Source organism: Spermophilus citellus (genome assembly GCF_964194105.1).
Source record: "Spermophilus citellus genome assembly, chromosome: 8".
Taxonomy (NCBI): domain Eukaryota; kingdom Metazoa; phylum Chordata; class Mammalia; order Rodentia; family Sciuridae; genus Spermophilus; species Spermophilus citellus.
The window spans coordinates 30,020,480-30,047,290 of record NC_138189.1 but is presented as its reverse complement, the minus strand read 5'-3'; the positions used below and the strand labels follow the sequence as shown (position 1 = coordinate 30,047,290).

At 39.6% G+C, this 26,811-nt stretch overlaps 1 protein-coding gene across 2 annotated transcripts in view; it reads right to left on the bottom strand.

The window, feature by feature from the left end:
• Window positions 1-5,806: 5,806 nt before the first annotated feature.
• PGM2 (phosphoglucomutase 2) overlaps window positions 5,807-26,811 on the bottom strand; it is a 51,239-nt gene continuing 30,234 nt past the window's right edge. The window contains exon 14 of one of the 2 annotated variants that reach the window (XM_081303215.1): window positions 5,807-6,109. In XM_081303215.1, the coding sequence (XP_081159341.1) occupies window positions 6,097-6,109 (13 nt within the window). In that variant the 3' untranslated portion in view covers window positions 5,807-6,096. Of the gene's footprint in view, window positions 6,110-22,875; window positions 24,042-26,811 lie in introns of those variants that run through there. The other variant, XM_081303214.1, reaches the window with a different exon arrangement.

The following is a 26,811-nucleotide window of genomic DNA, read 5'->3' as shown; positions in this document are numbered from 1 at the left end:
CCGAGGTCCCGGGCCCGGCGCGTGATTCGAGCCCTCGCGGCTGGATGTGCGGTCGCACACTCTGTCCTCGGGAACCTATTTATAGAAGGTGGCACTGTCCCCGTCGCTAGTTCGGCCCGAGAGGCTCTCAGCAGGTGGCACTTGCTCGCCCGCTCTCCGCTCTCCCCCAGGAGGCTCGCCTTATTTGCCCCCTCGCCTTCTCCCTCCAAAATGGACTTGGGGAAAACTGCGCAGAATACCGGGAGGCGACCTAACCACCTGGCTGTCTCCCGCATCACCCCTTCTGCCTGCCCTAGGGTTGGGTGATGGGAGGAGTAAACCCAGGCACGGATGCCCGATGGGGCGCTGGTGGCAAGAGGAAAAATCAGGGTCTCAGGGAAACAGCGAAGACTGAAATGCTCTCCCCGGATTAAACATCAGTGAACCCCATTTCTGACCTATTGCGGGTGTGACGCAGAGCCTGGATTGGGCACTTTTTCTCTCCCTGAGCGCCAAGCGCACATGCACGCGCGAATGTGTACACGCACGCACACTTACACTCAGCTACACACACACACACACACACACACACACACACACACACACCTTGGCGTGTCTGCCACAGCTGAGCTTTGACGTTGTGGCGTGTAACAAGAGACACAGAGGAGATGTAAAGACTGAGAAAGCCAACTACCTAGGATTAGGGATTGATAGTGCGTAAGAAAGAAGCAAACCTCCGAAACTCCTACTCCACCGGGTAAATAGGGACAATTTCACTTCCAAGAGAAGAGGAGAGATATAACACTCTCTGCAGAAACCAGTGGGGAGGAGGCATGCAGGAAGAAAACCAAGAGGTGTGCGGAAGGAAGGCAATCAGAGAAACCCAGGTGGCATCTTTCCTTTAAAAAAAAAAAAACCTAGAGTAGCTGGAAGTCGAGTTTAGGGAAGGGGCTGGGAATTTGAGTGTAGCTGTCCTGTTGTGCTGGGTTCATTTCTTGTTACAGTACAGTTATTTGTGTACTTAGTTTCAAATCATTTTTTAAAAGGGGTAAGGAATGTATACAGTCATGGATACTTCAGTGAGTAGAATGTTGACTAGATTATGGAAATTGTTTAAGTTATAAAACCAGGTAAACCAGTTAAGCCTTATTGTTATCCCTTGGATCATACCATATTTTTTTTCCATGTTTTTAGCTCAGCTCCATTGTACAACTCTCTGTGGTGGCCTGCTGAACATACTTACTTTTAGAGTGCTAAGCTGTTGAGACAGGCAGGCACACAGGTCATCCACTTCAGGGGCCTAACACTCTGCTTTACATGCATACCTGGTAGACAATGGTAAAATCTATTACATAACAGAAAGGGGGTCAGGGCAGAGGTGAGGGGGTGCTGGGCGGCGGAGGGGGGGTGATAGTGGTGGACCTTTGCAATTTCTGCATCACTTTTTCAGTTCCCAGGGACAGTTCGTGCTCTAAGAATAATGAGGGATTTTTAATACTTTTTGCTTCCTAGAAACAATCTCCTTTATAAGGCACAATGAAGATTTTTTACTCCCCACCCTTCCTTTGGAACAGTCTTATCCTAAAAAGTGGGAGCTAGCCTATGCATTTGCCCTTAGGTTTCTAGCAGCTCTGGAAGAAATAGTTAAAGGACTTTGGAGTTGATGGTGACACCTGGGAGGGCAAGACGAAGACTGTCAAACAGGGAGTGGAGGTCCACACTGTTACAGCACAGAATGGAGAGCGCCACACTAACCACTGGACTCCTGCCGGCAAGTGCCATTGCTCCAAAGAGAAGTGGCCCCTTCCTTGTGATGCATAGACCTGCAAGTCCCAGCAGAGCTTTTACACCACCCTGGCAGAGTGGTGGAGCCATGGGGCCTTGGAGACCCCTGGGCCCAGGGAGATGTCTGCTTGGTCCATCTTTAAGCTAAGTAGGGAAAAGGGCTAAACCCTTCTGTGATTCTGCTTCTCCTGATTGTGAACAGAAGCATGAGGGATGTGAAACATTCCCTACAAGGGACACTTGGCTGAATCAGTTACTGACCCATTGGCTTGGTGAGTGAAAACCCCTGATGGGAAGAACTCACTCATAGTGGCTGCACTGGAAAAACTGTACACCTCAAATGCCTTTTAAATCCTGTGATGCACCCTTCTTTTAGGGCTTCCCCTATGGAGTCATTCCTGATTTAGTCATTTGCAGCATAATTAATTATTCATTGCCAAAGGCCATCAACATTAATATCAGCTTTAAGATGGCTACAGAGCTCTTGAAAATTGTGAACCATTGATGCCGTTAAATCAAGTGGGAAGCCCAGAGGTTGCAAGAAAATAGAGGCCACTTGACTTATAAAATGTTAAGGGAACAATATATAAATCTAAAATTAAAAGTCTTTGGTTAACCTAACATGCCTGAGGTCCTGGGTTTGGTCCCCAGCACACCAGAAAAACAGAGAAACAAACAAACAACTTTGGTTAATGTAGAAGAGACCTTAATAAAATTACTCATTAAATCTACTAGCTAGGTATTTAAATATTCATATTAGTGAGGAATCCAAACTTTAATTATTGCCATGACCCATTTTTATTTGAAAATTTACATAATGAAGCAAGAGTTCTTCATCAGAGGGCCTATTTCCAGAATTGGCATCAGTAAAAGCAAACATTAAGATTACACTGGATAGAACCCCCAGAGGATAAAGAAGTTCACGGGGTGCACTTACTCTCATTGACTGATGGTGACTTTCTGGAGCCCTAGGTACACAAGGGTCACTGAAGCAAGTCCATGGTCAGTGGAAAAGGGTGTGTGTGATTGAGAAGCTTGGGAGAAGGCAACCCTGGCAGCACCAGTGTTGCCCTATTTGCCAACCTACCAAATTTCTGCTGTTACTATTAGCCTCAAAGATATGTTAGGTAAAGTTAGGTAAAGTTCAATCTCAATTAGATGTAAGACATATGCTTCATGACAAGAAAATGGACAAAGTCAAGATCAGAGACTACTCCCTTCATTGACTGGCCTACAATGCCAGGGACTTGGAATTGCTTTCTGAAAGGCCTAACAGTGACAAAATAGGATGTTGTTTAAAAAAAATAAAATAAAATGAGCAGTTAACCAGAGCAGATTTTGGAATTTCAGAAATTTAAATAAACAAAAATTTTCTTGCATGAAGAACTGGTGCCGACAATTGGTGAGAGGACATAAATCCATGCATAGTGGACTGTGTACTCAAGCCCCAGAGCAAGCTTCTGGGCAGTGTCTGATCTCCTTTTATGGACAAAGCAGATAAAACTCTGGGCACTGGTTCCACTTCCCTTTTCAGCAGGCGCTCCTATTTGTCATTGCTTGACACAAGCAACTGCTCCATGCAGCCCTCTGGTGGTATCTAGCCTTTCCTTGATGTCCCCACTTCCCACCTGAGTTGGACATGGGAGTGGGCATCCGGCACACCACTGAACAAATACTAGCCAGTACATCGTCTTGTATTGTGGTATCTAGATTTGTCTAAGGTGATGAGAATTTCTTTGTACATCTGCAGAGCTAGTTAATGGATTTCAGTGATTTTACCCAGAGTGGATAAGCTGACTAAGCAGTCAACCTTACAGGATCCCAGCTTCATTTTATCCCAAAGCCATCATGCCAGTGCTGGTCCATCACGTGCCATCTCACCTAGACTCAGTAGTCGGCTAACTGGTCTCTGTGCATTCGCCCTCACCACCCTACAGTCTATCCTCAAGGCAGAAGCCAAGGGGATCTATGAAAACATCAGTTGGAACGTATCACCATGGCTTCTCAGAGTTCCCAGAGTAAAAGTTAGAATCCTTATGTTTGGGGCTAGGGATATAGCTCAGTTGGTAGAGTGCTTACCTCGGGTGCACAAGGCCCTGGGTTCAATCCCCAGCACCAAAAAAAAAAAAAAAAAAAAAAAGTCCTTATGTTTGTAGGGCCCTATGGGATCTTCCCCCTTCTCCACCCCCATGCCACTGATTCTGCACTACATCATCGGCCATCAGTCTTGACTCTGCTCCTGCCCACACTGGTCTTGCTGTTACTCAAAGCTGCCAGGCACGCCCCTTGAGTTTCTTACTTGTCATTTATCTTTCCTCTTCCCCTTCCAGGGCAGCAGAGAATTTGGTTGCTTTGTTCATTGCTCTATTTTCAATGCATAGAATAGAGAGCCCAGCACATAGTAGGCATTCAGTAACTATGTGCTGAGTGAATGAATGAATGAAAATAATTTATAATAGGTGGCATTCATAAGTTCATTGAACTTTCTATAGAACTTTCTTAGATTAGAAACTGTAGATCTCTGTTCACTCCTTGTGCCTTCTCCAGGTTTCTAAACTAAGCTAAGAGATGAGTCCTGGCCCCCAGGAGAGGTGAATGTTAAAGCATATGATTCCTTGTTTAACCATCAACACAAGCTCCAATTTCCACATGTACCACAGGACTGCAAAACCTTGGGACAACTGAGAACTCATCAGTGCACCGTATTTGAGGAAAGTTTGGTAGAGAAAAATATGATCTTGGAGACTTGTATGAATAACGTACAGTCCAATTAGTTCTCTAGAACCTGGATCCCTTAACTCAGCTCCTTTTCAGCTGGAAAGGGGATCAAAGAGCAGTTAGCCTGGACTGTATCCAGAAAACTTTCTTTTGTTGAATTATACTTTGACATTATTCCATTGTCTAACTGAAAAAATACATTTTATAAAAATTTCCAATTCAGTCTGAGGATATGGTTGAAGATGGTATTTAATATCCTTGGAAAAACTTAGGAAAAGTTCTTCTCAGGGCCCTACCAGGAAAAATCTTTCTTTCTTTGAGTGACTGGTTGTGTCTCCATCCCTGCACTGACCAATAGGTTCATGGGTCCTATTTATTTGGGGTCTACTGCTTGGAGAGAGGGAGAGCGTACAGGTCATTTTGTGTAAATGTTCTCTCTAATCCACTGCCAGCTTGTGCCAGTTTTCATCCATCTGACATAAAATGTAAATAACAATGTTATTTTCATAACACTGAACTAGATTACCCTGTATTCTGTGTTGATGTTTTTCCTATTTTGTGGGTATTAACAAAGAAATTTAGGGTTGGAGTCAATGGTAAGATAATTTTCTGCTTTTTTAAAATACATGTCTGGTTTTTTTTTTTTTTTGAAGTTGTCAATGGACCTTTATTTTATTTATTTATATGTGGTGCTGAGAATTGAACCCAGTGGCTCACACATGCTAGGCAAGTGCTGTACCACTGAGCTACAACCCCAGCCCTTGTTGGGTTTGTTTCTGTCTTGCTTTTAATGCTTTTACTTGCTCAAAGAACATGGTAGCATCCCTGTGGCAAGTCCCAGTATTTGGGGAAATTTTATTGGCCCAGAAAGTAACAAGTCTAAAAGCATTGGTTTCTACCTCCCTCCTAGCTTCATTCTGTGCCATCTATTTTCTTCCTTTAGTCTGATTTTCTTATTTCTGTTTTCCTCCATTGTACTTCCTCTAATATACTATGACTTGAGTATCTTTGTGACTTGAGTATATTACTTGTCATTTATCCTTCTCCTTCCAGGGCAACAGAGAATTTTGTCTGCTTTGTTCATTGCTCTACTTTTGGCCCCCGGGCCAAAAATTTTTGTGATCTTCCTGCCTGAGTCGCTGGGATTAAGTCATTTCTGAGATGTGGCAGACATGAATACACGAATGAATGAATAAGCACACTTAAATGGGGCAAAAAAACATATTTATCAACTTTCTTGGCATGGGCTTCAACTCCACATTGTACCAAATACTTTTTTTTTTTTTTTTGGTACTAGCGATTGGACCTGGGGCTCTCTACCACTGAGCCACATCCTGACCCATTTATTTATTTATTTAGAGACAGGATCTCACTAAGTTGTTGAGGCTGGCCTCAAACTTGAGATCTTCTTGCTTTGAATTCCAGAATTGCTGCTGGAAATACAGTCATGTGCCAAATGCTCTTATTTACAGTCATCTTGCATGTCATCAGCAGGGTGTACAGTGCTTTGTAATTTATGTGTCTTCTCCTACTTAGTCCTTTCATCACCTCTCAGAAAAATGTGGCTTCCCCTTTCCCTTGTTCTCTAGGCCTCTGGAGTTTAAATGAGTTGTCTTAGGCAGAAAACCTGTAGGGAAGAGGTTGAAATTTTAACCTAGAGATTTTGCCTGCAAGCTTCATTCTTTTCCTCTAAACCATATTACTGCCTTTTAAATTACCGTCTTTTTGTTTTGTTTTGTGGTACCAAAGATTAAACTATGTGCACTTAAACATTGAGCCATATCCCCAACAGTTTTTAATTTGAGACAGGGTTCTGCTAAATTACTTAGAGCCTTGCTAAGTTGCTGAGGCTGATGCAGACTTGTGATCCTCCTGCCTGAGTCGCTGGGATTATAGTCCTGTGCCATTGCACCTGGCTAAATTACTGTTTTTGATAGCACTATTTTACAGAATTGTTTTGTTAATAAGGAATTAACAAGGTTACTTCCTTGGCTTTCCAATAGGCTTCCTTGTTTCCAGGTCTTTCTCATAGGACTGTACATAGCTGGGCTGTAACTTCAAGGGGATCATCCATGGGGCCAAGTTCCCCTCAATCAGCACGTATTGGAAAACTACACTGTGAGCTAGCCTCTTTTTGATTACTTTTTCTATTGCATAATAATTCACGTTGTGCAACAGCATTGTAGCGGAATCTTGCTTCATTACTTAGTAATTTCCTTTAACATTAAAGCTTAGCTGGACACATTTAGCCCTCTTCTCATTTTCCTGTTGCTAAATAAATGTAGGGTGCTCTCCTTTATTCCAGGGAATGTGAGTTCTTGACTGGGAAGCTTAAAGAAAAAAAAAAGAGGGAGGGAGAATTCAGTAAGATTCCCAAATTAGTGGGTAGGTACCATAAAGGATGTAGCAGAACCCTGGTAATGAGTTATAATATCCACAGGCCTGAGGGAATTCACTGAAGTCATGCAAAGAAATGGAGACCTCCTCCCTGTCTTCAGCATCTTACACTTCTCTAATTCAGAATGACAACATTTCCCCAAAGGCTCATTTAGAAAATATTTTAAGTTTTGCAGGCCATTCTATCCCTGCTCCATCTTTTAACTCTGTCAGAGTGCAAAAGTAGACCTAAGTGATAGTAAACAAATGTGCATGGCTGTGTTCTGGTATACATGATGTTGAAATTTGAATTGAATTTTATAAATTTTCACATGTCATGAAACATTATCCTTTAAAAAAATTTACCCAACCATTTATAGATGTAAAAACTATTCATAGTTCACAGGTCAGACAAAACCGAGCAGATGGATTTGATCCACAGCTGCTGACCCCTTTTCTGGAACAAGGCTTCCTAACAATTTTTGTATTATAGACCCCTTTGCCAGTATGATGAAGATTATGGACCATTCTCAAAATGTTTTTAAATGCCTAAAATAAAATACATATGATTATAAAAGTAATGGAAATGTGGATATCAATATATATCTTAAAATATGATATTGTGATATATGTGCTTCATTTTTAACATGGTAAATAAGATATGGCCATTGGTCTAACAACTACCATGATTTTGAGATAGTGATGAGGATGTATGTTATTTTGAGTTACATGTGACAACCAAATGTGACATGAAAATCTGTGGTTTCTATTGAGGACAACATCACAAAGATTGATAATATTATTGTTTTTTTCCCAACATAAATAATGAAAAATCCTAAATTGTGATAAGAATTGCCACAGGTAACTTAAAAAGTATATTTTTACTCTCCATTCAAATCCCATGACTTCTTGGATTCTATGCCCAGTTGGAAAACCTTTGGCCTCAGGTTAAGAATCCCTGAAAAGTTAGTGACAAGGTTCCCTAAATCTTGCTAAATTCCTCTTTAATGTTCCAGGACCACAAAAGGCTAAGGCACCCTTTGCTTGAACACTCCTTGGAAGGAAAAGTCCACACCTGTGCCACTGTCCAGCATCAAGTGGTCAAGGACACTCTTGGCTGTGTCACCTGATGGAGTTGACTGTCCTATAGTTTGTCTAAATGTCCCTGCCTGTAGATGGGAATAAAAATAACACTGCTCACCTTTCAATGTTGTAGTTAGGACGAATGAGTTAGAAAACATCATAACAGAATCTGGCACATACTAAAAGCATGTGATTATTATGACTATTATTCAGTGATGCAAGTTCTTTTCTTTCTTCTTTGGATTTTGTCAGTTTTCTCCTCCTCCTCCTCCTCCTCCTCCTCTCCCCCCCCCTCCTCCTCCTCCTCTCCCCCCCCTCCTCCTCCTCTCCCCCCCCCCTCTATCTTTCTCCAGGGAGACTCCCAGAGACTGTTTTCTTTCAGATGAAAATTCTGATAATTCCTATTGTTTGGAAAGGTTTTGACTGCATTCCTACTGTCAGATTGCTGTAAGGAAGTTTGAAACAGTACCCCTCTAACTGGCCAGAATTTTGCCAATGAGGGCAGGAGAGCTTCTCCAAAGTCAGTAACATTTTTTTTTTTTTTAACTTAAAATTGAATGATTGAAGAAGTCTTTCAAGTCCTATTCCCTTCAAATGAGGTTTTCTTGGGAGCAAATAGGATGGCACAGGAAGTATAGTTGGGATTGGGCAGTTCTGCAACAAGCACACTTGTTGAATTTCATAAATTTTTACTAGATCAAAAAGTTCTAAAATACCCACGAAATTGAGTTCTAAAGAAAGAAAGGGACAGTCCCAGGTACTTAAAATATGGGTGAATTTTTTTCTTTCTTCCTTTTTTTTTTTTTTTTTTTTTTTTTTTAAGGCAGACAGAAGCAACTGCTGATTGCCTGTGGCCTGCAGGAGGAATAGGTCAGGGGTGGTTTCCAGGGCTGAGGGTGTAGCATCCACACTGGCTGGATCCCTCCTGGGCTGCTAGGAGGCAGGGAGGGCTCTTTGCTTTTGTCCTTTGATGGTTCTATTGAGCACTTTTTCAAGCTTCCTGTTCTTGTCATGGTGTTCTGTCCGCACCCCTGGAGTACCAGAAACCTGAAAGCACTGTTGGCTCTATGAAAAAGATGTAGAAAAAGACTTTCCTCCCTGCCAGGATCAGAGGGACTTGTAGTGTGCCTGAGACTCCAGACTGGGGCTGGAAGCGGGCCACTGGAGCAGGGTGGGGAGGAGCTGGGGAGAGTTCACCAACAAAAGAGAAAATTCCAAGCCTGTGTCCACACAGGAGTAGGAGTGTGAGTTTATGTTCACAAATTGGTGCTGGGGTTTAAAGCCAATAAAAATAACACAAAGAGTCATCAGAAGCCCGGCACAGTGGCCACACCTGTAGTCCCAGCAATTCAGGAGACTAAGACAGGAGGATTGCAAGTTCGAGTCCAGCCTCGGGAACTCAGTGAGGCCCTAAGCAACTTAGTGAGACCCTGTTGCAAAATAAAAAACAAAAAGGGCTGGGGATGTGACTGAGTGGGGAAACACCCCTGGATTCAAATGCCAGTAACCTACCACCCCCCTAAAAAAGGTCACTAGAAACTTGGAGAGAAAGGCTATAAAATGCTCCTCTTAGATTATCTATGGTGGTTTTTTTTTTTTTTTTTTGAGAGAGAGAGAGAGAGAGAAATTTTTTTAATATTTATTTCTTAGTTTTCTGCGGACACAACATCTTTGTTTGTATGTGGTGCTGAGGATCAAACACGGGCCACACGCATGCTGCTTGAGCCACATCCCCAGCCCAGGCTTTCATTTTTTTAAAACAATGGGCAAGCACTCTACCATTGAGCCACAGCCCAGCTCTTGTATATGGAAGCTTTTAATTCTAATTTGGTTCCATCTTTCAATTTATGGTTTGGTATTTCTGTGTCTTAAGAAATCTCCTTGGGGGGCTGCGTCTGGGGCTCAGTGGCAAGGTGCTTGCCTAGCACACGTGAGGCCCTGGGTTCAATCCTCAGCACCACATAAAAGTAAATAATTAAAATAAAGGCAATCTGTCCATACACAACTAAAACAAGAAAAGAAAAAAAAAAAAGAAAGAAATCTCCTTGGAGGCTGGAGATACAGCTCAGTTATAGAGGGCTTACCTAGCTTGCACGGGGGTTCAATCCCCAGCCCACAAAGAGAACAAACAACCAACCAATGCTTCTATACTATGATATCAGAAAGATAATCTACAATTTCTTCTAAAATACTTAAAGTTTGGATGTTCACATTTAGACCTTAAATCTTACTGGAATTTATTTCTAAATATGCTTTTGGGTACGGTTTGAGTCAGGGATCTGTTAGAGTCTGTAAACAAGTCAGGATGGCGCCTGGCATTTTGCCAGGGGGAGTGGTTTGTGAAGTAACCCAGGGAGCCATTAAGTGTGGAGATTCCGTATTGGTTGACTGCTGTATCTAGTTTATGTTAATTAAGATAAGCTGTGTGGAATGTATATATACCCCTCCTGTCCTACAATAAACGGCTCCCACTCCTGCTGTATCAATGTACACAAGTTGCTCGTCACCCACCCCCCCTTACTTTGCTGCAGCGGGACTGCGGCAGGGATCTAATTTTAGTTTTTTCCTTTTGAATAACTGATGTCCCCTGAATCTTTGATTCAGTAGTTCTTATTTCCCTATAGCCCTGCGATATCATCTTCACCATATAACATTGTCTTTTATATCCATGTGCCTATTTATTATTCCTTTCCACCAATTTTACTCTCTATATTTTTATAATAAATGTTGCTGTTGTTAAGAACTGGGAGGGTCTGAGATTTTTGTCCTGTTTGCAAGCTACCATGTCAGCCTGCTAAAGTTTCATGGATACAGGCAGAAGACCTGAGGCTGGTGAGTCAGAGGAAAGGACTTTGTTACTCATGGTGCAGCGGGCAGGCTGAGCTTCATGTTCACCTTGGTCACCCTTGCACTCAAGTTCCACAAGCGCCCAGGAGGGCTGAGGTGAATGCCGTACACGTCACCATGAAGAACCCAAGCTTTGGATGGAGTTGGAGAATATAATGCTAAGCGAAGTTAGCCAATCCCCCAAAACAAATGTTTTCTCTGATTTAAAGAGGCTGACTCATAATGGGGGTGGGGGGGATGGGAGGATTAAATGACCTCTTAGTAGGGCAAAGGAGAGGGAGGGGAAAGGAGGGGGCATGGGGGTAGGAAAGATGGTGGAATGAAATGGACATCATTACCCAAAGTACATATATGAAGACACAAATGGTGTGACTCTACTTTGTGTACAACCAGAGATATGAAAAATTGTGCTCTATGTGTAATATGAATTGTAATGCTTTCTGCTGTCATATATAACAAATTAAAATTTAACAAGGGAAAAAAAGAAAGAACCCCAGCTTTAGAAACAGCTGAGGAGCTAGCAGCAAGCCTGCCTGGCCTCTACCTCAGAGGGACACATTTCTTCATCATTTTAAACATCAAATAAATCTGCCCATTGCCCTGGAGGGGAAAGTATCTCTTTCTTCCAAGTTGTTTTTTATATAAACATCCCTGGAAAAATAGTCCATGAAGAAAAGTTGCTGGCACCTCTGTTCAGAACATGCACCAAAATGCAAGCCCCTAGTCACGTTCTCTCTCAACTCTTAATTCTCCTTTAGTATTATTTTGCCATCTTGGCCTTTTGCCCTTCCATAAGACTTTTTTTTTGGTACTGGGTACTAAATCCAGAGATGCATAACTACTGAACCACATCCCCATTTTTTTTTCAGTTTTGAGACAGGGTCCCACTAAATTGCTTGGGGCCTCGCTAAGTTGCTGAGATTGGCTTTGAACTTGTGATTCTCCTACCTCAGCCTCCTGAGCTGCTGAGTTTATAGGCACCTGCCACCACATCCCACTTCTTCATATGAAAAATAAGATCACTGTATATAATTGTTTGGGGGTAGCATTATGTTGCTAAATATAAATTTATTATTTAAGTTACATATTTGAATCATTTCAATCTGTCTTCTTTACAATGGGTAAATAGTGTCTTATAATCAACACCTGTATTTGTAAGTGCAAAGCAATTAATTTTAAAATAACACAAAATGAAACATTAAAAAAACAATAAAACAACAACCAAGCTATTTTTTTAAAATGAAGTCTTTAGGACCTTGAAGAAGCAAACACAAAATTACTTTGTAATAATATTTCTATGATCAGGGCACAAGAGTCTCATACATTTAAAAAAAAAAAATCTCTGCCAAAGACAAAACAAGAAACACACTAGTAAACAGTCCACCAGAGGAACAGCCAACACAACAAACTGAGAAAGTAGCATTCAAAAACTTTAGTTTAAGTAACAATTTAAAAGTGAGAATATAAAATATTACTAAGGGAGCTAGTGTTATAGCTCAGCGATAGAGCGCTTGCCTTGCACAAGTGAGGCACTGGGTTTGAGCCTCAGCACCACATAAAAATAAATAAAGATATTGTACCCATCTTTAAAAAAATCTTTTTAAAAATATTACTAAGATTATTTACATATATGCAAAAATGGACCATTGCAAAAATGGAAAACAGGATGAAACGGGACACTCATGGACAAGAAAAAAAGAGACGAGAAAAGAACAGATAGGACTCCTGGAAATTTGTTTAAAAATCATTGAAATTTGAAATTCCAAAGAAAAGTTAAACAGCAGATAAGAAACATCTCAAGAGAAATTAGCAAACTGGAGACCAGTTCTGAGGGTCACTAAGACAGTGGCTCAGAGATAGAAAGCCAGGAAACATTCATATCATAGTGAAACTGCAGAGCACCAGGGGCAGAGGTGTATTAAAAGCAGTCAGATAGTGAACAAATGACCTATCCTCACTTATGTAAAGTTCAGGATCAGGCAAAACTAATCCATGGTGTTAACTGTCAGGAGAGCTGCTTTCTCTGGCAGCAAGGGGAGGGTGTCAGCTAGGAAAGAACACTGGGTCCCCTTTGAGATGTTGTAATGTTTCAGACTTTCATGGTCACAGGGCCCTATACAAAGTAAAAAGTCTCTAAGCTATTCATTCAGGATTCTACGTACATTATATCTCAAATGCTTCTTTAAAAAAGGAGTCAGAAAGAAAAAAGAAAAAAACTTACAAAAGGATTAGCTGCTCACTTCAGGTCAGAAATGAAAAGTTCAGAATATAATTCAAGAATGACTTCAAAGTGCCAGGGAAGGGCTGGGGTTGTGGCTCAGAGGTAGAGCAGCCTAGCATGCATGAGGCACTGGGTTTGATCCTCAGCAGCACATAAAAATAAAATAAAGATATTGTGTCCACCTATAACTAAAAAATAAATTTTAAAAAAAGTGCCAGGGAAAATAAATATCAGCTTACAATTCTTTACCTAATAGAACATGGATTAATGAATGAGGGTAACTAAAGACATTTTTAGACCAATATTAAAACAACCTATAAAATATTGGCTCTAGCAAGAAGATATACAGTGGGTGAATCAACAATAGCAAACAGGTTGATGTATCTACCAAAGCATTAACTTTCAAAAATAATTATTTTTGAGAGGCTTTTAAAATCAAATGGGTTATCCTGTGCACACACTGATACACATACGGTATTAAATGATACACGGCAAGATTATTCACTACAGTATTGTTTGAAATAGCACAAATTAAAAACAACCTTCATATTCATGAATAAAAGAACTTATTTGAGTTATGATGTAAGATAAATGTATTTTTGTCTGGGTCAGAATTTTCTGAGCAGGTTGGAACAATGCACATGGATTTCTCAGCATTCTCCATCTACAGGGCAGGGAGTGAATAATGGCAAACATTAAACACAATTTCATAATTGTCAAGTTAAAAAGAATGTTGAGTGTAGAACAATGTGTACAGTGTCCTACCGTTTGGATAAAATAAATCAAGACGAGAATCCATGACATCATTGTTTTATATACAAGATCTCTGTAAGAATACACTTGAAATTGGCAAAGATGATTTCCTTAATTCATGGGAACTGGGTCGATGTGAATCAGGAGAGAGATTTTTCACTATATTTTCAGTTTTGAGTTTTGCACCATTTCAATATTATCTAAGCAAAAATTAAATTCCTGTATTGTTTGGGTGAAGGATAGGAATATTATTAACTTTGGACTTGATTAAGCAGGTATATATGTTAGGAATTTAAAAGTAAATTCAGAAAGAATGGAAATGGAATATACATCTAAAATGGCACAGGAAGCTAAGAGTAAAACAACTCTCTTTTTTATTTATAAATGACAGCTAAATGCATTACAATTTTTATTACACATATTCAGCACAATTTTTTTATAACTTTGGTTGTATACAAAGTATATTTCACCAATTCATGCCTTCATACATGTACTTTGGATAATAATGTCCATCACATTCCACCATCATTTCTAACCCCCTGCCCTCTCCCTTCCCCTCCCACCCTTCTGCCCTATGTAGAGCTCCTCTATTCCTTCCACGCTCCCCCTCCCTCCCCCACTATGAATCAGCCTCCTTATATCAGAGAAAACATTTGGTTTTTGATTGGCTAACATATGTCAGAATCATTTGTGTTTCCTCTTCTGTGAACTATCTGTATCATTTGCCCTTTTTCTTAATTCTTTGTGTCATTGATAACTAGGGGATCTTTTTTACATTAGGGAGATAAGCTCTTTGTGACACAAATCGCAAACATTTCTCCAGTTTGTTGCAGAATATTTTTATTTAACATAGATGAATTTTTAAGTCCTTACTCTCATTACTTGAGTCATGGTTAGAAAGATCTTTATCACTTCAGAATTGTAAAACAACTTTGTATTTTATATAAATCTGTATTTTCCCCCAATTATTCCTTAGGGAGATTATCATTTTTTCCCCAAACTTTTATCTAGGGAGGAACAAAAATGGCTACACCTCTATGCCATACAAGGGGCCTGATGCCTCAGAGGTTACAATAAATAAAAAGTTTCTTTGGATGATCTTCATTTCCTCGTTAGTTACTGATTAGTATTGTACATTATTTAAGGCAATTGAAAAATGTTTTTAAAAATTATTTTGAAAAGAATAATTTGAGCTGGGTACAATGGCACATGTCTACAATCCCAGGGGCTTGGGAGGCTGAGGCTGGAGGATTCTAAGTTCAAGGCCAGCCTCAGCAATTTAGCAAGGCCCACCTTAGCAATTTAGCAAGGCCCTAAGCAATTTAGTGAGACCCTGTCTTAAAAATTAAAAATAAAAAGTGCTGGGGATGTAGCTCATGGTAAAGTGCTTCTGGGCTTAATCCCTAGGACCTCCACATCAAAAAAAAAAAAAACTTTTTTTGATTCTATTCCCAATAAAGAAGAGGAAAATGAGAATTACATTTTTTTTTAAAAGAAAGCCAGGGCCTTGCACATACTAGGCAATTGTTCTAACCCTGATTTACCTCCCCAGCCCAAAAATGAGGTTTAGAGACGTCAAGTCACATGTCGATATCACATAGAAAGCAGTGAAGTCGCACCTGAAACCCAATCTCAACTCCTACGGGTGTGGTGAGTCACATAGAAATGATATTTCTTTTTCCAGCCTAATTAAGGTATAATTGTACAGCATAATGGTATAAATTTAAGATATACAATAGGATGATTTGATATACTTAAATATTATGAAATGATTTCCATAATCAAATTAGTGTACCTATCAATCATGTTTTTTCTTTTTTTTTTTTTTGCATGTGTGGTAAAATCTTTTCAGATCTACTTCAAGTATACAATACTGTATTGATAATCATAGCACCATGCTGTGTATTAGATCCCCAGAGCTTATATATTGTATAATTGAAAGTTTATATCCTTGGACTGACATTTCCTTTGATTCCCTTGCCCACCCAACCTTTTATATCAGTTTGATATTTTTGGAGTCTGTATATAGGTGTCACCATACAGTTTTTGTCTGTTAGCCTCTGGTTGGTATTTACTTACTATAATGTCTTCTGGATCGTCCATGTGGTTATGAATGGCAAGACTTTTTTTCTTTAAAGCTGAGTAAAGTTCCTCTGTATATATATAATCCACAATTTCTTTGTCCATTTGTTCATCTCCCAACAGACACACGTTGCTTCCATGTCTTGTCCATTGTGAATAATGCTATAATAAACATGGGAGTGCAGACACCTGTTCTACTTTCATTTCTCTCAGATATATTCCCTAAAGTGGGATTGCTGAATCATATGGTAATTCTGTTTTTAATTTCCTTGAGGAATCTTTATCATTTTTCTCTAATGGCTGTACAAATTTACATTTCCACCAACGGGTATACAAGGGTTCCCTTTTGTCTGTATCCCCACAAATACTTAGCTCATCATTTTGATAATTGCCATAATAGGTGATGTCTCTTGGTGGTTTTTGATTTTCATTTCCCTTATAATTAGTGATGTTGAGCATCTTTTTATATACTTTTTGGCCATCTGGATGTCTTCTTTGGGAATGTCTATTCATAATTTTTAAGTTTGATTTTTTGATATTGAATTGTATGAGTTCTTTATGTATTAAACTCCAACAGGTATATGGTTTGCAAATATTAGAAATGATACTGATTTTTTTCTTTTTAATGATTACTGTCAACTCCTGGGAAACAGGACAGTAGAAAGATTCTTCTAAAACAGAACTGTACACATTAAATAGGTAGTTATGAGTGTAGTTTATAAATCTAATTTGTCCATTTGTACAATGATAGTCATACTTAACACTTGCAATTTATAAAATATTTTCACCTAGATCATCTCCTGCCATCTTTGCAACAAAAAGATATGTTAGCTTTTGCAACAGAATTTATCCCATACTAGAATGGGAGAAAAGTGGATATAAAATGTTATTAATTGCAATATTATATTAATAAAAATTAGAAACAACTAGAATGTCCATTTTTATTTAATTACTTATTTAATAGTGCTAGGTATTGAAGCCAGGGCGTCGCTCATGCTAGTCAAAAGCTCTACCACTGAGCTACATCCTCAGCCCTTTTTATTCTATTGTGAGACAGGGTCTCATGAAGTTGCCCAGGCTGGCCTTGAACATGTGATCCTCCTGCCTGAACTTCCTGAATTGCTAGGATTACATGTGTGTGCCACTATGCCCAGATTGGGGATGTCCACCTTTTAACTAGGGCTAAAAAGCAGTGACAGAACAGCATGTAGAGTTTAATACCATTTATGAGCAAAAACCTAATATTTCTCCATTCCTTTGAGTTCTAAATTCAGAAAGTGACATATTCACTTTATGTTTCCTCACAGATAGTCAATATTTCCCAAATAAAATGAATACATTGGCCATAAATTCTGAGTCTGTTTCATGCACAAGATCTGACCATTCAACTGTAGGTTCAGTTCTCTATTTTAGGTTTCCACTCATCAGCCTACCTCTGGCCTGTGTTGCCAGCTGGTGATTCTGGAAAAAGCCAAACCCTCAGATCTAGTTGTTAGAGATGATAGAGATGATAATGTGATAGAGCACAGCTGATAGGGAATGACACTGACCAATCTCTGTGTGACTTCATAGACTTCTCTCAGAAGCTTTGCCTTTGTATGACTTTGTGGGGTCCATTCAACCTATTGCTTGACACAGAAACGCACAGTCCAGGGCAAAGTTCAAGGCCATCAAACAGTTCAACAGCTTTCTGTGAGTATTTTCTGCACAACAGGTACTACGTGCCTGCTCTCTGTTCTGACCAATATAGATCTTTAATGACTACCCCCCTTCTCAAAAAGCGCACAAACTTATCCTCATTTAAATCTCTTGCATGCCTTACCAACAAAGACTGGGGTTCTCATTCTGGGTTTCACATCAGAGCACAAGCACTCCAAAAGAGGAGTCTCATCTTCCCTCTGACTTCTGGTGGTATCTAGGATGTGGCTGATCCACTTGAGCAGTCTTTGCCAGATCTCTGAGATTCTCAACACCTTGCTCATGTTTTCCTTCTCTGTTGGTCTTCATAACAACAAAACAGTGTAATTTTGTTGTAGAATAGATGAGTCATCAAAAGGAAACTTCGAAAGACTGAAACCCAGTAGAGCTCTCAATGCAAGTCTTTTCATGAGGGTCGTTAGAAATTACTAACCTGCATGAAACAGTCCATCAGCTCCGCCTGCTCCCTGCCTGGGGAGCCTGCCAGGTGGTATTATTCTATACATTGTATGAGTGACACCAGACACATTGATCCATCTTCTCTTTTTAATTGAATCCCATTGCCTTTGACTGATCACCCTTTCATTATGTAGGGCAGAGCAGGAGTGGACACAGTGGCTGGTGATTGCTAATCTTTAGGGCTACGAAACAACTAGGAATGTGGTGAGTGCCACACTATGTGCTTCCATCAAGTGCTGAGGCCCTCTCATCTCTCTTGGATTCTGGCTGTTAGTTAAGGAGATAACTGGACACACAGGAGTGATGGGGGATGAAGAAAAGACAAACAGACACACATACAGTAAAAAGCTGGGGCCAGGTAGGTAATCAAGCCTGGATAAGAGCTAGCTCAGCAAGTTTATTACAAAGGTTTTATCAAAAGGTTAATTGTGGGAAAGTTTCAGCAAAGCAGGCAATCTAAAGGATGCAGGAATGGCGAGACATTAGGGTCATCTTCTTTTGCTCCGAATTCTCTATTCCTGGGAGAAGGTGCCGAACTCAAGGCCTCGACTGATAAAGCTGTGCACCTGTGCACATAGCCACCCCTGGCTTACATTAGCAACTGGGGCATCTTGACCTGCACTTTTGCATAGTTAGCTCTAGCAAAAACATAGACACAAGAGAATCAAAGGCCATGATTTGATTCAAATCACCACTCTCTACAATAAATGTTCTTGCTAAAAAAATCAAACCTGAATCAGATCATGTTTCTCAGTCTAACTGGACCAGTTGGCAGGAAATATAGGGCACAGAAGAACATGCTACACCCATGAGCAGAGAATAAGCAGAACAAAAAAATGTGGCAGACCCTAGGGACAAATTAGGTACTTTAGAATAAATTATAAGAAAAAGAAAAGGAATAAGGAACTTCTAGACTGAAAGAGATTAAAGAGGCTGATGAGTCAAATACAATGAGTGGACACTATTTGAACCCTGATCCAAGTAGTTTAAATAGAATGGGACACAAATGGGGAAATGTACACATTGACAAGGTATTTGGTATTAATTGTCAATATATTTTGGCGTGTCAATAGTAGTGTGATTATGTGTATGTATATGTGAACAAGATCATATCTTTTATAGACACATACTGAAATATTTAGACATACTGAAATATTACAATGATGAGTCTGGGATTTGCTTGTCCCTAGTAAGAATGGTTCCTTGGTAAGATGGGGATAGAGGGAGAAATAGATGTAACAATATTGGCCATGAATAGAAATTTTTGCTATAGCTGGATGACAGGTATCATTCTTTGTGTAAATTTTAAATGGTCCATAATAAGAATAAACAAGAGTAAATTCTCACAATAAGAAAGACAGGTGAAAATCAGACGTGAGAAGCACTCAAGATTCTGGGCAGGGGTCCATGCAGAGTACATCATTGGAAATGGCCATGGGCAACGGAGTGGGGAAAACTGATTTGGGTCCAGGCTACTTTCGATGCAGCTTGAGGACATCTGACTGAGAAGAGTCCAAGCATGAAAGTACTGATACCATAAAGTCAGAGCATAGTAGGGATGTCTGTGGTCCCACCATAGCCAAGATGATACAGAAGCTCCCAGGGGGCAGAGGACAATAAATAACACCATGGGGAATGACCCACCCAGGGCTAGGAAGGGAAAGAAGGAAGCCTGCAAAGCTCATGGAGATGACCGGCCTCCTCCACAGTTCACTTGTGCTTCACAGGGAACGCTAATAAAAGAGAGAGTGACGTTCCACTCTTGCCACCTAGAGATTTTTACAAAACTGCCCTTTCCCAGTGAAGGTGAGAGTTCTGAACAGTGTACTTTAAGGACATAATCAGGCTCTGTCATCTAAAACTTGCCCTCCTCACTTCCCTTTACAAGTTACATAACACCATTTTGCAAGGGTTTCAAAAAGCTGGTTAGACCAGGAGCTGGCTCTTCAGTTTGTACATCCAACTCCATTCTGTACCAAAGTTGGGCCAAACCTACATACAGTGGTATAGCTGAACCTACATGGGAGGTGGATGACAGATTTGTTTCTCAAATTTTATTTTTGAGGGACTACCAAGGGAGCCAGGTCATAAAAGCCCATATCCCTCAACCCTGCTCTTCATCCAGATGACAATGGACAGGGCCCCAGTCAGCTGGAGCTCTTCATCTCCCCAAACAGTCTTCCTTCTTGTCCAATTAATCTGAGTATGCTTTGCTTTCAGGGAGCACTCTATAGAACAAGTAATGTTATTTTAAACTTGTGATTCTCATCTGCCCAAGAGCGTGAAATCTTGCTTCTAATGATTGAGTTAGTCTCTACAACTATTCTTGTAGTAAGAATGGAAAAAAGGAATGATGCAGAAAAATGATATGCCAATGGCTTCACAGAGTCACTTTGCTTTAAACACAAATGTCAGGTGTTTGAACTTGAAAGACACAAGTTCAAGAAGGGGTGTTACAGACCTGTTTGCTGATAATTCAAGGGCCTTCTTATTGCAGGGCAGCATGTTATGGGATATTATTTGCCTACCTGTGCATTTCTCTTGCTTGCCTACATTTGAGATCAGGACACTGTTTGTATCAGAATCCAGAAAAGTGTCTGGCAGAATTCAAATATGGCCCAATTAGTGAACATGTGAACTTATGTGAGTAAAAGGCCTGACATGAACAACTTAGAGGAAGAAAGATTCCTTTTTGCTCACCGACCTTCAGAGGTCTCAGTCCAGGGTCGACTGGCTCCATTGCTCTGGACTTGAGGTGAGGCAGAGCATCATGGTGGAAGGGTGCGGCAGAAGAAAGGGTGTGGCTCAGCTCATGGCAGCCAGGAAGCAGAAGAGAGAGAAAGGCTTGGGGACCAGAAATGCCTTTCCAGGGCACACCCCCACTAACCTACTTTCTTCTTCCATGCCCTTCCACCTCTAGTTTCCACCACCTCCCAGCAGCCCACTCAGGTATCAATGGGTTAATCCACTCATGAGGTCAGAGCCCTCATGATCCAGTCACTTCCCAAGGTCCTACCTCTGAACATCACTGCATTGAGGACCAAGCCTTCAACACATGAGACTTTGAGAACATTCCAGAACCAAACGATAACATGAATTAGAGCACAATTAACTCTGAGGAAGCTATCTTTGGGATGTAGAAATCATATATATAATTTAGAAGCTATTCTTTCAAAATCTCTTCAAAGCAGGATATACATATTTATTCTGTCCCTTAAAGAATGTATTTTTTTAAAACCAATCTTCCAATGCCAATGAAATAACAATACTTTCCCTTAATAGCATCATGATTTGAGATAGATCAATGAGACAATCCCAATGGTTCTTAAAGAGGAACAGCTGTTACTTCAGAGACCACAAAGAATAAAAGTAAAAACAGTTGGCCTATATTTCCTCCTGCAAGTCAGACTCTTAGGTAACTTGGGGCTTGATCTTTCTAAGCATCAAGAGAAAAATGGACTGCTACCTCTGTGCTCAAGTTAGGTGATCTCCCCAGGCAAGTTTAGTGATTAGGATGAAGACTGGGCTGTGTGACAGTTCAGTCCTGAGCAGAGGCTGGTGACCACTGTCTGACTCTTGCAACCACTTTGTGAGACATCTGCATGCCATGTGACCCTGTCTCACCTGTCTCCAGTCTGACCACACACATCCTCCATGCTGCAAGGCAAGAGAAGGTGTGAGCACAAGACCATCATCCTATTTTAGTACAGAATATTTTCCCCTCTTTGAGATGTTAGGTCTTATAAGAAGGCTAGCTAAGCATTTTGCCAGAGGGAATTGCCAGTGATTTATTGGTGCTGATAGTTGCTCTTATGGATTTCTACATAATTTAAAGACCTGCAGCATGAAATGACCTCAGAGACCATGTAGTGAAATTTCTTCATTTTAAAAATGACAAAATTATCACCCAGAGTTCATCATTTACATTAGGGTTCACTCTTGGTGTTGTACCTTTTATCGGTTTGGACAAATGTTTAATGACATGTATCCTCCACTATAATAGCATAGAACGATCTTTTCACTACCCTAAAAAATCCTCTGTGCTCTGTCTGTTCATCCCACCTGCCCTCAACCCCTAGTACTCACTGATCTTTACTGTCTCCATCGTTTGCTTGATAATGATGTGTGTAGATTCATTGTAACAAATGTACACTCCAGCAGGGGATGCTGAGAAAGGGGGAGCCTATACTTGTGTAGGGGTAAGGAGTATATGGGGTACCTCTGTACCTTCCTTTCAATTTTGCTATAAAACTAACTAAAACTATCCTTAAAAGAAAGTCTTTAAAAATGATAAAACTGAGACTTTGTAAGGTTAAGTGAGTTGACCAAGGTCACAGGGCTGGCTCCCTATAGGCCAAGAATAAAACCCAGGGGTCTTTTTGCTTTGAGCTTTATGGACCAGGTAGTGGGCACTACCTTCTATCCCATAACAGGAATAAGTTAAGAAATACATAATGAGCATCCACAGTGTGCTATTTCTTAGTAATACAGATAAGAACCTGAGTTGGGAGGTGGGATCCCCCCTTGGTCCAACAGGATCATTCATCGTGTGAGTGGCAGAGAAGTGGGGTGCATCCTGAAGATTCATCGGGTCCTGTTTCCCTGTCCCTCTCTCCCGCACCTGCCAGCTCCTCTGCATGTATTGATGCTGCTCTGAGCTGGGAAGGCTCTGTCCTCCCAGCTGCTCTTCACTTCCGAAGCTGCTCCCCACTTCTGAAGCTGCTCCCCACTGCCCCTTTTGTGAGGTTTCTCTGGGCAGAGGGAACTCTGCACTTCAAACACCTAGTACTCGCCAATAACTCTTGGATAGAATTTGCAAGTTCTGTTGTTACTTGTCACAATTTGGATTAGACTGTGTGCGCTGCATAGTAGGACTGAGTCTTAATCATCTCAGACACAAACTCTGAGAACCAGTTCAGGATATGTGCTCAAAGGGGTTATAGAGAATACAGACCTAACTTGTTTTTTTTTTTTTTTCCCCTAGAGAATAGTCCGAAACCAGAAAACATAAGCCAGAAATAACTATAGCTTCTACAATAAAACTGATAGAATACATTGAATATAGATTTAAGAGTTCTGGTAGAACATAAACTGTGCATCATGAAGATATAAATTATCTTCTCCCCTGACTTTAGCACAATGACTGTCAATAGTGTTATACATCTTCATTGTTCTAAACCTGTTAGTAACCATTAATAATAATAACCGCACCATTTGCTTTAATAAGAGAAAGGGTCTGGAGATGTATTTCAGTTCAGTATACAGCACTTGCCTAGCATGTACGAGGCCCTGGGTTTAATCCTTAGTACTAAAATAAACAAGTAAATAAATAAAATAAAAGAAAAAAAAGCCTTATATTTTTAAAGTACATTTTGTTTCACTTTATGGGTTTTGGTGAATTGTATTTTCCCAAACATGAATACAACATTTGACCCATTATTTTAATTTATAAATAATTGATAGAAACATATATGTACATATACCTAAAACGCGGCTATCCTACATATGACATCCCAGAATTTAGTAACTGTACAAGGTTTTTGATTATTTCAACAGAAAACACACATTTATGCAAATTAAGGCATACTGATTACAATCTGGTTTTTGAAAGTTATTTATTTTTAAAATTGTAAAAATTCAGAAAATGCCCAAGCTTAACATTTTAATAGGGATGTCAGTTTGCTAGGTTATCTTTTCTTAGTCACCTTAAGGATCAAAAATGAAGCAATGAGGAATGCAGATCTGTTTAAAATATACAAATACTTTTATAGTGATATTGGTTAAAGAAATCAAGTTTAAAAAGTATTGGGGATTAACTCAGTGGTAGAGCATTTGCCTTGTATGCATAAGGTCCTGGGTTCAATCCCCAGTACTGGGGGAAAAAAAATCCAGTTCAGTTTAGTTGGAGGTAAATGTGGTTATGTCCAAGGCTGAAATTCACTCTGCTTTTGGCTGCAGATTATATTTTTGTGGCTGGAAAAAATTTTCTTCAATAGCATTAACTAGTTCATTCAGTTCCTTCTTTAGCTGCTCAGGATCACTGGAAAATAAGGAGGAAAAATCCAGATTATTGGATTATTCCTAAGAACATATTAAAAGCTCCCTTCATGGACCAAGGACACTGAAATTTAACTTTAAGAGAGGGACTAAATCAGAAAAAAAACTCAACTCCAGTGACTATTCATGGGAACACATTTGTTGACTTAGGCAAAAAAATCCCATGAGACAACATGTATTATTTTCCCTAAAGGTTTTTCTAAGTTCTTGACTATAAACAAAGCTAGCCCTTGCTCTTCTCCTAAGATTTTTCAAGAAACACAAATTTTGGCCTATCATCCCTAAAAGATCTATAGTGTTTATACCTAAAAGTGTAAGCCTTCTTGATTCCAATTGCTATTAACTCCTGCTAAACTTTTATGAATGACAGCTCTGTGAAGTCCTCAGGGTCCCAGGCTTCAAATATTCCTGATGATGCTTATCCTCAAGCTATGAAACCGCCTTCCTAGAATGCACATGGGTGGGAACCTCCTCGCAGGTACTTGCAGTCAAATACCAAGAAATGGGCCCCCAGTGTTTTCTTATTATTTACCTCCAGAACAAAATCATCCCACTAAACTATAAACAAAAATCTAGGGCAATTATCATGCTAAGAAAATCAAGTTTTCAAGGATCAAGTGGGAAATATTTCTATGCAAACCATTAGAAAGTAAACAACAGATATAATGGACTCACAGTTAAACAGGTTTCTAGCAGTTTATGGAGTCTAGTGAGTGACTCTAAGCACTTAATACCACAAGGCTGAACGTGAAAACTAAACCCTTCAAACATCACATTTTCCATCAGTCAATTACTTTATATTTGATTATCTGCAAAATTTATATGCAAAGTTTATTTGAGTGGAAATGGCAATCTCTGTAATTAGGTAAAGTCATTTTACATTGCTATAGCTAGGCAGTATGATTAAAGCAATCAATTTCATTGCCGACATTGATTTTGGCTATACTCCGGTGCTAGTTATGTGCCCTTGGGCAAGTGGCTTAGGTTCTCTTAGGCCCAGATTCCTCATTTGTAAAATTGAGATAAAGACTTTACCTTCTCAGGAGAGTTGTTGTACAGATTGAGATATATTATATAAAGTAATTAGCACAGAACCTGGTCCAAAGACCTCAATAATTGTAGCTATCATTATAATTATTTTTATCCCTATTGGCAATATATACAGTAATTATGCTTCATAAATGCATATGAATTATAATTTTTTTCCTTCTCCATAAATGTGCTTTGAAGAAAATAATAGTTCTCAAGAAGGTACACAATAATTATATTTAAAAAACCCACAAAACCGAAAACTAAAACTCAGTGAATTTACTACTTTCTTATTTATTAATCAAGTTTGGTTTTAAAGCTATGGCACATATGCATATTGATTACTTTCCACACCGATTTGTAATGTTTCTGATATTGTGTTTCTTCTGTGTAGGGGAAAAAAAATTAGTACTACTGCATATGGCTTACTGATACTGTAATTCCTAAAACTAAAGTTTTGTTTTACTGGGGCTGAGGTTGTGGCTCAGTGGTAGAGCACTTGCCTGGCACGTGTGAAACCCTGGGTTGTATCCTCAGCACCACATAAAAATAAATAAATAAAATAAAGGTATTGTGTCTGTCTACAACTAAAAAATATATTTAAAAAAAAAAAAAAACGTTGTCTACTATTCCTCATCCTAATCACTAAAATGTTCCATTTTTTAAAATTAAAGTTTGAGAAAATTTCACAACATTTTAAAAAAGAACAGGACACCATCTATGACCACTCAAACCAGGATAAGGAATCCCCTTTTCTGGAAAATCTAAGTCTGGAGCACTTTATAGAAGTGTATACAAAGTATCATATATTAGGCACTTGTTTTTCTCTACAATCATGAAAAACCATGTAAGCTAAATGACACTTGGGACTTTCAGGCAAGTTTGAATTTGCTCGCAGTTATTCAAATACTAACTTGTTGTTAGTTTGAAGGTATTTTGTAGATGTGATTAACCTTTTATAACCAGTTGACTTTAAATGAAGGAGTGTATCCTAGACTATCTGGATGAGTCAGATCCTAAAAGATATTAAAAGCTTTTCCTGAAGAATTTAACCTGTGACTGCAACTTGGACCCACACCTAAGAACACTAGCCTGCCTTCTGGAGAGTTGCCCTACGGATCTCCAATGTGCCTCACCAGCCTCCAAAATGACCTAAGATAAATCCTTGCAATAAATCTCTATTCTATTGGCTATTGGAACCCTCCTTACTACAATCATTAAGGGAGTGACCTTGTTCCTAGAAGATGAAATATTTAGGAATGAAGTATCATTTGAAAGTATACTTTCAAATGGCTCATAAAATGTATATATATAACATGGTGAGAGACAGCAAATACTGCAAGATTTAACAAAGCCTGAGTCTAGGCTGGGGTGGGCAAACTACGCCTCATGGCCTATTTTTGTAAATAAAGTTTTATTGGGATACAATAGTATCCATTGCTTTGTGTATTCAGTTGATTCTGCACTGGGATAGCACAGCTGAGTAACTGCAGCAGAAACCACCCAGGCAGCAAACCTGAGGTGTTCACTATCTAACTATTTACAGGAAATGTGTCAACCCCTGTCCTAGGTGACGGGTATGTGGGTTTGCTACATTATTATTTTGATATTTTCATGTCTGAAAATGTTTAGATGTTAGAAATTTTGTTAAAGTTAATATTCCATGAGTTCATACTCAAATAAATCAAAATGCAAAAAATTCCAGGCATACAAACTACCATCTG